We start from the raw sequence: 12,102 nt of genomic DNA, 5'->3' as shown, positions 1-12,102 counted from the left end.
GCAGGGTGGCTTCTTAGATGACAGGTTGTATTGGCACTGAAGTGCAGGAATGTTCTCAAATCATGACCTGGACATGGCAATTAAGTCGTACCAGCAGTGATCAGAAAAAAATTTCTGTCACTGCGGTGGGGCGGGTGAGGGTTTGGCCGGGTGATCAGAAGCCCGCAGGGGGCATATTAGGGCCTGATCTGATGGGTAGCAGTGACAGGTGGTGACAGGGGGTGACGGGGTGGTTGATAGGTGATCAGTAGGTGATTACAGAGGAGAATATATGCAAGCAATGCACTGGCGAGTTGATCAGAGGGGGTCTGGGGGGCTAATTTAGGTTGGGTGCCCGCAAGGGGCAGATTAGTGTCTGATCTGATGGGTAGCAGTGACAGGTGGTGACGGGGTGATTGATGGGTGATCAGTGGATGATTAGAGGGGAGAACAGATGTAAACAATGCACTTTCAGAGGTGATCTGAGGGTGGGTCTGCACGCAATCTGAGGGTGTGGGTGGGTGATCAGGTGCCCACAAAAGGCAGGTTAGGGTCTGATCTGATGGGTGGCAGTGACAGGTGGTGACAGGGGGTGATTGATGGGTGATTGACAGGTGATCAGTGGGTGATTATAGGGAAGAATAGATGTATACAGTACACAGGGGGGAGGGTCTAGGGAGGATCTAAGGGTGTGGGGGGGGTGTGTTCAGGAGCCCGCAGGGGGCAGTTTAGGACCTAATCTAAAAAATAGCGTTGAGATAGTGACAGGGAGTGATTAATGGGTGATTAGGGGGGTGATTGGGTGCAAACAGGTGTCCCAGGGGTGGGCAGGGGGGTCTGATGGGTGCAGTGGGCGATCAGGGGGCAGGATCAGTGTGCTTGGGTACTTACTAGGAGGGCTGCAACCTGCCCTGGTGGTCCCTCAATTCAGTGGCGGACACAGGCAGCAGTGGGCCCCTGTGCAAAATATCAATTGTGGGCCCCCCTGACCTGCCGCACCCAAAAATGGGTGCAGCTATAACCTGCGTCGCGCGAAGCGCGCTGCGGCAAAAAATGGGCGTGGATAGAACCTGCGGCGCGTAGCGCCGCGGCAAAAAATGGGCGTGGCAATGACCGGATAAGGGCGGAGCTAACTGTAATTTAAAGTGATCCCGGGGTGAGAGTGATATGGAGGCTGCCATATTTATTTCCTTTTAAACAATACTAGTTGCCTGGCGGCCCTGCTGATCTATTTGGCTGCAGTAATAAACTGAATTACACCAGCAACAAGCATGCAGCTTAATCTTCTCAGTTCTGACAATATTGTCAGAAACCCCTGACCTGCTGCATGCTTGTTCAGGGTCTATGGTTGAAAGAATAAGAGGCAGAGGACCAGAACGGCAACCAGGCAACTGGTATTGCTTAAAAGGAGAGAAATATGGCAGCCTCAATATTATTCTCACCTCAGGTTCCCTTGAAAAGTGCAACGCAAAGACAGTGGGCCCAAGTTTTGGTGACCCTTTCCCCAGAAAATTCACATAATTGTGCAGGTTTTCTCAAGAAAATACACATAATGTGAGCAGATTTGCCCAGAAAATACATTCAATCATGTCGGCAGATTTGCCCAGAAAATACGTGCAATGATGTCGGCAGATATGCCCAGAAAATACGTGCAATGATGTCGGCAGATATGCCCAGAAAATACGTGCAATCATGTCGGCAGATATGCCCAGAAAATACGTGCAATCATGTCGGCAGATATGCCCAGAAAATACGTGCAATCATGTCGGCAGATATGCCCAGAAAATACGTGCAATCATGTCGGCAGATATGCCCAGAAAATACGTGCAATCATGTCGGCAGATATGCCCAGAAAATACGTGCAATCATGTCGGCAGATATGCCCAGAAAATACGTGCAATCATGTCGGCAGATATGCCCAGAAAATACGTGCAATCATGTCGGCAGATATGCCCAGAAAATACGTGCAATCATGTCGGCAGATATGCCCAGAAAATACCTGCAATCATGTCGGCAGATATGCCCAGAAAATACCTGCAATCATGTCGGCAGATATGCCCAGAAAATACCTGCAATCATGTCGGCAGATATGCCCAGAAAATACCTGCAATCATGTCGGCAGATATGCCCAGAAAATACGTGCAATCATGTCGGCAGATTTGCCCAGAAAACACATGCAATCATGTAGCAAATTTGCCCAGAACATACATGCAATCATGTGGCAGACCTGCCCAGAACATACACGCAATCATGTGGCAGACCTGCCCAGAACATACACGCAATCATGTGGCAGACCTGCCCAGAACATACACCTGCTAAAATAAATAATAAAAAAAAAACATTTACTCACCTGCAGCAGCAGACCTCCTGTCCCAGCCTCCATCCGGCGCGCAGCTCCCATGGGTGGTTGGGTGGATAGGTAGCCTGGTGGGTAGGTAGGCAGCCGGGTGGGTAGGTAGGTAGCCCTTAGCCGGGTGGGTAAGTAGCCTGGTGGGTGGCTGGGTAGCCGGGTGGGTAGCCTGGTGGGTGGCTGGGTAGGCGGGTGGGTAGGTAGCCTGGTGGGTGGGTAGGTGGGTGGTTAGGTAGCTGGGTGGGTGGGTAGGTAGCCTGGTGGGTTGGTAGGTAGCCGGGTGGGTAGGTAGGTAGGTAGCCTGGTGGGTAGGTAGGTAGCCGGGTGGGTGTGTAGGTAGCCGGGTGGGTGGTTAGGTAGCCGGGTGGGTAGGTAGCCGGGTGGGTGGGTAGGTAGCCGGGTGGGTAGGTAGGTATCCGGGTGGGTAGGTAGCCGGGTGGGTGGGTAGGTAGCCGGGTGGGTGGGTAGGTAGCCAGCAGGGTGGGTAGGTAGCCGGGTGGGTAGGTAGCCAGGTAGATAGCCAGCAGGGTGGTTAGGTAGCCGGGTGGGTAGCTAGGTAGCCGGGTGGGTAGGTAGCCAGGTAGATAGCCGGCAGGGTGGTTAGGTAGCCGGGTGGGTAGCTAGGTAGCCGGGTGGGTAGGTAGCCGGCAGGGTGGTTAGGTAGCCGGGTGGGTAGCTAGGTAGCCGGGTGGGTAGGTAGCCGGGTGGGTAGGTAGCCAGGTAGATAGCCGGCAGGGTGGTTAGGTAGCCGGGTGGGTAGCTAGGTAGCCGGGTGGGTAGGTAGCCAGGTAGATAGCCGGCAGGGTGGTCAGGTAGCCGGGTGGGTAGCTAGGTAGCCGGGTGGGTAGGTAGCCAGGTAGGTAGCCGGCAGGGTGGTTAGGTAGCCGGGTGGGTAGCTAGGTAGCCGGGTGGGTAGGTAGCCGGGTGGGTAGGTAGCCAGGTAGATAGCCGGCAGGGTGGTTAGGTAGCCGGGTGGGTAGGTAGCCAGGTAGATAGCCGGCAGGGTGGTTAGGTAGCCGGGTGGGTAGCTAGGTAGCCGGGTGGGTGGGTAGGTAGCCTGGTTAGGTAGCCGGGTAGGTAGCCGGGTGGATGGTTAGGTAGCGGGGTAGGTAGCCGGGTGGGTGGGTAAGGTAGCCGGGTGGGTAGCTATCCGGGTGGGGGGCCCGACTCCTATCCTCCCTCACTCACCTCGGGGCCCCCCTCCCGGTATGCGCTGCAGCCGGCGGGAGAGCAGAAAATACAGGAAGTCTCCGGCCGGGGCTGCAGCAGACGCTAGAGGCAGCTGCTGCTTAGTTTCCGATATGTCTCCAAAGTTGGAGACCAAGCGGCAGCTGCCGCCCCGGCCGGAGACTTCTTGTATTTTCCGCTCTCCCGCCGCATGAGGGGGGGGGGGGGGGGGGCGAGGTGAGGGGGGAGGACAGGAGTTGGGCCCCACAGGTTAAAAAATAAATAAATAAATAAAAAAATAAATAAAAAAAAAAAAACCTGCAATACTTAATGGGCCCCTGAAGCAGCAGAACTTCAGGGGCCCTCGTGCGGCGGCACGGCCTGCACGGCCGTATGTCCGCCACTGCCTCAATTACTGGGACCACCAGGGCAGGAGGCAGCCTGTATAATACGCTTTGTATACATTACAAAGCGTATTATCCGCTTTACATGCGGAAGATCGGGGGTTAACAACCCGCCGCCGCTGCTAATTGGCTGGCGGGTTGACGTCGCGGGTGGGCACATCCAGCGTGCGATCCCCGGCCAGCTAGTCCGCAACGAGCCGCCGCCGATCGGCGTATTGCGCGGTCGTTGCGGGCTCCACTTTGCCGCCGCCCCTAGGTAGGTGGTTAAAATCGCAATCCAGTAATATATATATATATATATATATATATATATATAGATAGATAGATAGATAGATAGATATATAGAGATATATATAGATATATATAGATATATATAGATATATATAGATATATATAGATATATATAGATATATAGATATATATATAGATATATATAGATATATATATAGATATATATAGATATATATATATATATAGATATATATATATATATAGATATATATATATATATAGATATATATATATATATATATAGATATATATATATATATAGATATATATATATATATATATATATATAGATATATATATATATAGATATATATATATATATATATATATAGATATATATATATATATATATATATAGATATATATATATATATATATATATATATATATATATATATATATATATATATATATATAGATCTCTCTATATATATAGATCTCTCTATATATATAGATCTCTATATATATATAGATCTCTATATATATATAGATCTCTATATATATATAGATCTCTATATATATATAGATCTCTATATATATATAGATCTATATATATATAGATCTATATATATATAGATCTATATATATATATATATATAGATCTATATATAGGTGGTTGGGAGGGGATCAAGGGATACATGGGGGGGGGGAGAGCTGGAAAAAAGTTTATTTTTAGACTAAAATCGCACAGCCTGTCACGGCTGCAGGCTGTGCGTCTCTCCCTGTCACACAAGATCCACAGTGACAGGGAGAGGGAGGCGGAGAGGGAGGCGGAACGGCAACTATGTTGCCTTTCGGAGGGTGATCGCTGTGATTGGCTCACAGCGATCACACGGCAGGGAGCCAATCAGTGACGGCTCCTGCCGATACCCGGAAGCCTTAGCTGTCATAAGACAGCTAAGTGCAGCCGGTTCGGTGCGCGCGATCGCGGCGGGGAGCGGGGAGCGGCGGCGCCGGTGATAGAGATCTACGCCTTGCCAGCCAGGAGCCCATCAAAACAGGGCGTAGATCTCTATCACTGCGGTCCGGAAATGGTTAACATCGATTTTCTCAAAAACTATAAGGTCTTTTTGAAAAAAAATTTTTTCCTCTTATTCCTCCTGATCTCCTTAATATATTCTCCAAATTTGAGGCTCTTAGCATTTAAGGGGGCTTTGCTATTAACCCTTAAAGTCGGCGGCTTTTTTATATTATACGGAGCGTTACGGTTTAACGCGAAATTACGGTAGCGTTTACTGCGAAATTACGGCATGACCGAAACGCGAAATTTCGCGTTGAAAATTACGCTTACGGTATTTTCAATTACGATTTTAATGGCAATTTCGCTACGCTAATTTCGCATCGTAATCGCAAATTTCGCATGCGTAATTATAGTAATGCGAAATTACGAAAATTTCAGCTCAACTCTACCCAGCAGCCTCTATCTCCTTCCTATCCCAGGCATATGCCGCATTGGTAACAGCGTCCCCTGTGATGACATGTGGTCACGTCATCACAGGGGGCACTGTTACCAAGGTGAAGGATACCTGGGAAAGGAAGAAGATAGAGGCTTCGGGAGATCACGGAAGGAAGGTGATTTGTAAATTGTAAATACACTATGCCTGCTCCCCCTGCCACTGCGCCCCCCCCCCCATCCTCCTGAAGCTCAATCCGGTGCCCTGGGTGATTACACTATTTGCACACCGATAGAAACGGGGTTGTGAATCTCTGCAGTCTGACATGCTACGAACAGTGTAATATTGAAGCAGAGTTATATGAATTGCTTCTGGTTTTACACACTATAACAAATGTTTATGTTGCACATAAGATACATTTCCTCTCCTTTCAGCAAACAGCTCTCTGAGAGCTTTCTCTCACACAGGGTTAACAGATGTATTGTGAGGGAATCCCCCCACCCTCATGGTTCACCCAGTGTCAGTTTTGGCGACACTGAAGTGTGAAAGTAATTAGATAATAGTAAACAAAGAGATAAGCATTCAAAGGTATACACCAGTACTTAGCAGCGCTTCACAAACATTTCCTATCTCAAATGAAAAAAAAACATGTTAATCAACAGTGTTCCTTTAAATGTATTGCTCCTGTCTTTGCTCCTTGATTATTGCAAAAGAAAAAAACCATTAGCAAGTCTAGTGATGGAAAACCCGGATGTTCAAGATAACCTGAGGCGAAACCTAAAGAAAAAAAATGCCACTGCCACCGCCGCTACATGGGATCCTTTTGACGATTGCAACCGTGCTTCTCTTCATGCACAATGCAGCCACGCTGCCCGTGTATGATGGGCCGCTCCGGCTTACTGCGCAGACGTGGCCGTACGAGCGCAGGCACAGTATGGCGGCAGTCGTGCATGAAGAGGAGCGAGGGCCGGCCATGTAATATATCTGACAAGATCTTGTTGGATATGTTCAGGGGGTCCCCACTCCGCAATGGTGGTGGCCAGGAGGACGTAGTTTACCTTTGTAGGATCCAGAGGCTTCTCTCTTCGTAGGTAAGTATCTATTTTTTTTTTTACTTTACCTTGCCTAGGCTTAACTCTAATGGGCACCCAAGCTGTGGGCTCTGTGCTACGGTGCATGCGCAGCCATGCTCGCGTGGCTACTACTGCATGGCTGCACTCGTATCAGAGGAGAATCGCGGCTACGATGTGGAGGGTGGCAATGCTCAGCGACGGGGGACATCAGATCATCTAGGGAAGCCTCAATAGGATCCTGAAACTTCCCTCTCTTCAGGAGAATATCTTATTTTGAACCCGAGCATCGCCTCGGGATTGCTATAAGGGTATGACAAATGTACTTCTCAGCCTCAACATCCACCTAGGTTTCCCAGAATTCAGGACCACAGTTTGTACCAGTAAGCTTCAAGTGTCAATGACAAAGTTATCGAAATTAACAAACCTCGCCAACTAGCCTTCAAATATCCTCCACCACATATTTTCTAAGCAGAGACGTGGTCCACGCCCCAGTTCTTCCATGTATCTTTGTGTTTACCTCTTCTCTCAGCAAGTTCGTTGTCAGCTTCTGCCGTGATCCTGGCAGAACGACTCAGAGGTGTAAACACATAGTATATATGTGGAGATACTTAGATCATGAGTATTCACTTTTTTCAATAATAATTTAGGGGGTAACTGCAAATCAGAGGGCCCTCCTGCAGAGCTTTGCAGCCCCCCCCCCCCCCACTTTTCCCACCCCTATCCAGATATGTGACCACAGGTCTCCCATGCAAACTGTCAGGGCCTCCCGCCCGCATGTATTGGGCAGACATTTTGAATCCACTTTTACCCCCTACATCCCCCCTTTCCATTTTCGGAGGAGCACAGGGAGCACTGGAATATTACAACAAACAAAACAAAGGCGGCACTGCAGAGCTCCAAACGTTTGCAGAAATTTTATTTCATATCAAAAGTGCATCTAATAGGATGGATGAGGTGTGTTCAACAAAAATGGGGTGAGAGCAAGGTGGGTGCTCTGGGATCAATGGAGCATTGAGGAGTGTTGATTAACCCAGTCCAGCTCTGTCGGGCGCCCAGGTGGTGGAGGTGTGCCAACTTTCATTCCTTCAATCCATTGGGTGTAATATTTACCTGGTTCACACTGCGCTCGATCTAAGCTGCCATCCTCTGACTCCCTATTACATGACATACTTCAGGAGATGACAGCATAGAGCATGTGGCTGCTGGGAGGAAGAGGAGACCTGATACAGAATGGATCAGGAGAATATTACAAAGCTCCCTGGGCTACCGTGCAAGGTTGGAGAGTGGAGAAATAGGCCTGCATAGTCCCTTGGGGCCCACCATGGTCACTAGGGTCGCCTAGAGCTCAAGCCGCCCCCCCCTACAGCAACAGGGGCTGCTATCCCCATAGTTACGCCCATGGCAGCTTATGGTGTGTGGCAGAGCAAATATTTAGGCTTCTTTCCCACTGACGCGATTTCATTGGGTTGCGTTACCCTTTTATGCTACAGGGTAATGAAAATAAAAACCTATGAGGCCTAGCAGACCTACCGCGGTGCAATGCGATCACGTTAATGGCGGTGACCCTCCGTGACGTACAGTGACCGGAAGTAATGTAAGTCTATGGCACCTCTTAGAAGTCAAGTGCGTCTATGGCGATATTTTAAACCGTTCGCCACTTACATTCGCATCGCACATGCGCAGAAGTTTATTTTGACAATACACTTCAGTGCACTTCCGACTTCCACCACAGGAAGTGAGCACCAGAGAGCCTCACTTCCTGCTTGGCTTGCAGCCAGAAGTGAGATTACTGTGCATTGCCGCGGTAATCTCCGAAGTCCTCCAAAGGGGATCGCGCAATCGCACCGCAACAAAACTGCCAGTGTCTAGTGTGAAACCAGCCATTATCTTACTGTACATTTGCCCGCTTGGCTGAGGTTCTTGTTTGATAGCTCTGAAGACAGCGTAGCATTAGTTGTTTACCTCTGCTGTATCTTGTTACAGAGGATCTGTATCTTCAGAGGAAGTTCTGCGCATCTTCCACAGAGTGTGTTGAAGAGGCTGAAGACAACATATTGGGTGTGGATATGAAGACTACAATTGAGTGCTGCTCGGAACACCTCTGCAACTCGGCAGTCAAAACTTCTGTCTCCGTGGCAACAGGCATCGCTGTACTGGTCTCCTTGTGGGCGGCCAAGCTCCTCTGAGGGCACGTCATTCTTGCACCATTATTTATACTGCCAGGTCAACCTTTATTACTGTGGCCTCAATTCACTAAGCTTTATCAAACACTTTTTCAAACGTTTGATAATTTACCTCATGGGTAAAATCTAATTTTGAATTCACTAAGGTGATTTATAGATTTATATAACCTTTATAGATCTATAGAACCTTTTATCGATAAAACATTCAATAAATATATAACACCTTGGTGAATTCAAAATTAGATTTTACCCATAAGGTAAATTATCAAACGTTTGAAAAAGTGTTTGATAAAGCTTAGTGAATTGAGGCCAATGTATTTAATGTGTCTCTAAGCTTGACTCCCATTAATAAGTAGACCAACATCACTCCCATTGAAGCAGGAAAAAAGGGTGACGCAGGTGCATTGGAAAGAGGGGTGCTGCCGTAGGTGCCCATTATAAAAAGGGGGAGGTTAAGGTTTAGGTGCCACCAGGTGGGGAGGTTTAGGGGTTAATCCCCAGCTGGTGGGGGGGGAGGGGTTTAAGGGTTAGGCATAGGTAGAGGAGGGCTTAAGGGTTAGGTATCGGTAGGGGGAGGGTTAAGGGTTAGGTATCGGTAGGGGGAGGGTTAAGGGTTAGGTATTGGTAGAGGGTCAAGGGTTAGGTCTGGGTATAGGGGGGGTCAAGGATTAGGTATCGGTAGAGAGAGGTAGAGAGGGTTAAGGGTTAGGTATCGGTTGAGAGGGGGTTAAGGGTTAGGTATCGGTAGGGGGAGGCTTAAGGGTTAGGTATTGGTAGAGGGTCAAGGGTTAGGTCTCGGTAGAGGGGGTCAAGGGTTAGGTATCGGTTTAGAGGGAGTTAAGGGTTAGATATCAGTAGGGAGGGTTCTATGTGAGAGTAGGGTTAGTTTAAGTCGTAGTAAAATATCAGTAAAGATTCCCAATATTTTATTATTGGTATTCAGCAATAGAACATTGGTAATTTGCCCGATATTCTACTAGTGGCAATCCCCACTAGGAGAAGCCATATTAACTTTATGAACACTTGTTTTCAAGCGGACATATACTGTATATGTTACAACCTGACAGGTGTATATGTCATTTGCTATACAAGAAGAGGTATAACAAAGCTAAGAGGAGGGGAGTTAGCATCATGGTGGCTGCACTTGAATGGGGGAACATGGGAGTCACATTCACGTAATGAAGGCATCTGAAAAAAGGGTGTAGGGCCATATACACACAGTATATGTCCGCTTGAAAACAAGTGTTCATAAAGTTAATATGGCTTCTCCTAATTACCACCTACCGTAATCACTGTGTTGTATAACTATTTAGAATCTTTCTTGAGAAGACTTTAGAGGAGTGAATCTGATTGGCTGCCACGGGCGAATGAACTTAATAAACAGTGCTTTGCTTCTTGCTCAGTTTATGTGCAGACCAACATTTTATACTACATAAGTTAAAATATATAATTGCTTAATCACCCTTACAGTATGACGACTTTATCATATTTTTGTTTATTTTTGTTCATTACAAGGCATCCTTCTTATTTTGATAATATGTTGCTTTTTACATTATCTGAACAAATAAAGACAAATGTATACGTTTTTGTGCTGCTATTTATTTACATATTTATATAACGCTGATGTTCTTTTAGCTGCATCCTTATCAATAGGGCTGTTTTTATGCATGGGCAAACCAGGCAGATGCCTGGGGTGACACCAAAAGGAGGGGGGGGGGCACCACAAAGCTATTCTTAGTGCAGAGTTTTATGGGTCTACAAAAAGTTGGTTCCATTAGGAAAATTATTAACATTTATTATTAAAATCTTAACACTTAAATGGACACTGCTGATTAGCATAACAAAAAGGGGTTGAAAAGAATGTCATGGGTATATATATATATATATATATATATATATATATATATATATATATATATATATATATATATATATATATATATATATATACAGTAGATACAAACCCTTGGTAACAGTTATACACAGAGATGAGTATCTAAGTCCCGGAAAACCGCACTTGAGCTCCCAGAGGCGTAGATACTCGTCCCTCACTGTTTATGCCCACAGCCTGCCGCGGTAATGCACAAATTGGTGAATGGTAACATAGGTTCCCAAAGCCAATCTAAAAGTCTAAAGTGACAATGATTACTGTTGCACATCTCAAGCAACAGCAGCAGCCTCAAAGTACCACACCACACCGAATATCAATATCAATGGTAATAAACTTTATTATAAATCTCTGCACAACACTAAAACACATCAAAGGTCACATGGTGGGGAGGAGCATCTAATTAATAATGTCCATATTATTAACTCAATAGTATATCCACAAAAATCATGTTACCTGGAGGACAAATTAATTGTGTAAAGATATTGTTATTATTATTTAGTACTTATAGTTCTTATGGAGATTAGGGTTCTCCAGTGCTGCGTGCATGCTTTGCATAGTATTGCATAAAATTTGGTTTGTGCTGCTCATCCCCTGATATATATTATTTTCCCCTAAGAGCGTGCATAACCACACCCATCTCTAGCACAGTTAAGCATATAAATGAGCGGAGCTCATAGTTCAGTTAGTAGTTAGTAGAAGGTGAGGTGTTTTTAATTTCATTTTTCCCATTTAGTTGACTCTTGGGCTTTTGGCATGGTTCCCACTAGAACGCTGATAAAAACTAGCAGTTTTGCCTGGTTAGAGTAGAGGTCCGTACACACGTCGGACTGGAGGCAACGACGGGTCTGTCGTTGCCTCCCGCTGGGTGGGCGTCCCAACGACAGTCCAGCGTGTGTACGCACTGTCGGCGGACTGATATGGCTGTTCCTGAGCGATCCGCCCGGCGGATCGCTCAGGAACAGCCATATCAGTCCGCCGACAGTGCGTACACACGCCGGACTGTCGTTGGAACGCCCACCCAGCGGGAGGCAACGACGGACCCGTCGTTGCCTCCAGTCCGACGTGTGTACGGACCTCATGACTCACCAGATTGGGGACACTTTGGCGCAGTTGGTGAGCTTAAACGCGTTAAAGGTTAGTCAATTCACCTTTCACATTTATATCTGCTAGCCTTATTTTAAGGCTATCTCCTTCTCTGTTGCACTTTATCTGTGTGGGGACCTCCTCATCCCCATAGCACTTTACCATTTGCAATTGCACTTTGATATATACTTCTCATTAGGAGGTGTGATTATGTTAATTAATATATGATTATACATTGTCTTGTGTAATTCTACACTGTGAATTAACATTAGCACTATATATATAAT

At 46.6% G+C, this 12,102-nt stretch overlaps 1 protein-coding gene across 1 annotated transcript in view; it reads left to right on the top strand.

Moving 5' to 3' along the window:
• LOC137528122 (lymphocyte antigen 6 complex locus protein G6d-like) overlaps window positions 1–8,927 on the top strand; it is a 44,139-nt gene extending 35,212 nt beyond the window's left edge. The window contains exon 3 of the mRNA XM_068249407.1: window positions 8,642–8,927. Within this exon, the coding sequence (XP_068105508.1) occupies window positions 8,642–8,844 (203 nt within the window). The 3' untranslated portion in view covers window positions 8,845–8,927. The remainder of the gene's footprint in view (window positions 1–8,641) is intronic.
• Window positions 8,928–12,102: the final 3,175 nt, after the last annotated feature.

The sequence above is a fragment of the Hyperolius riggenbachi genome, chromosome 8 (genome assembly GCF_040937935.1).
Source record: "Hyperolius riggenbachi isolate aHypRig1 chromosome 8, aHypRig1.pri, whole genome shotgun sequence".
Lineage (NCBI taxonomy): Eukaryota > Metazoa > Chordata > Amphibia > Anura > Hyperoliidae > Hyperolius > Hyperolius riggenbachi.
The sequence above is the reverse complement of the archived record's forward strand: the minus strand, read 5'-3'. Positions and strand labels throughout refer to the sequence as shown.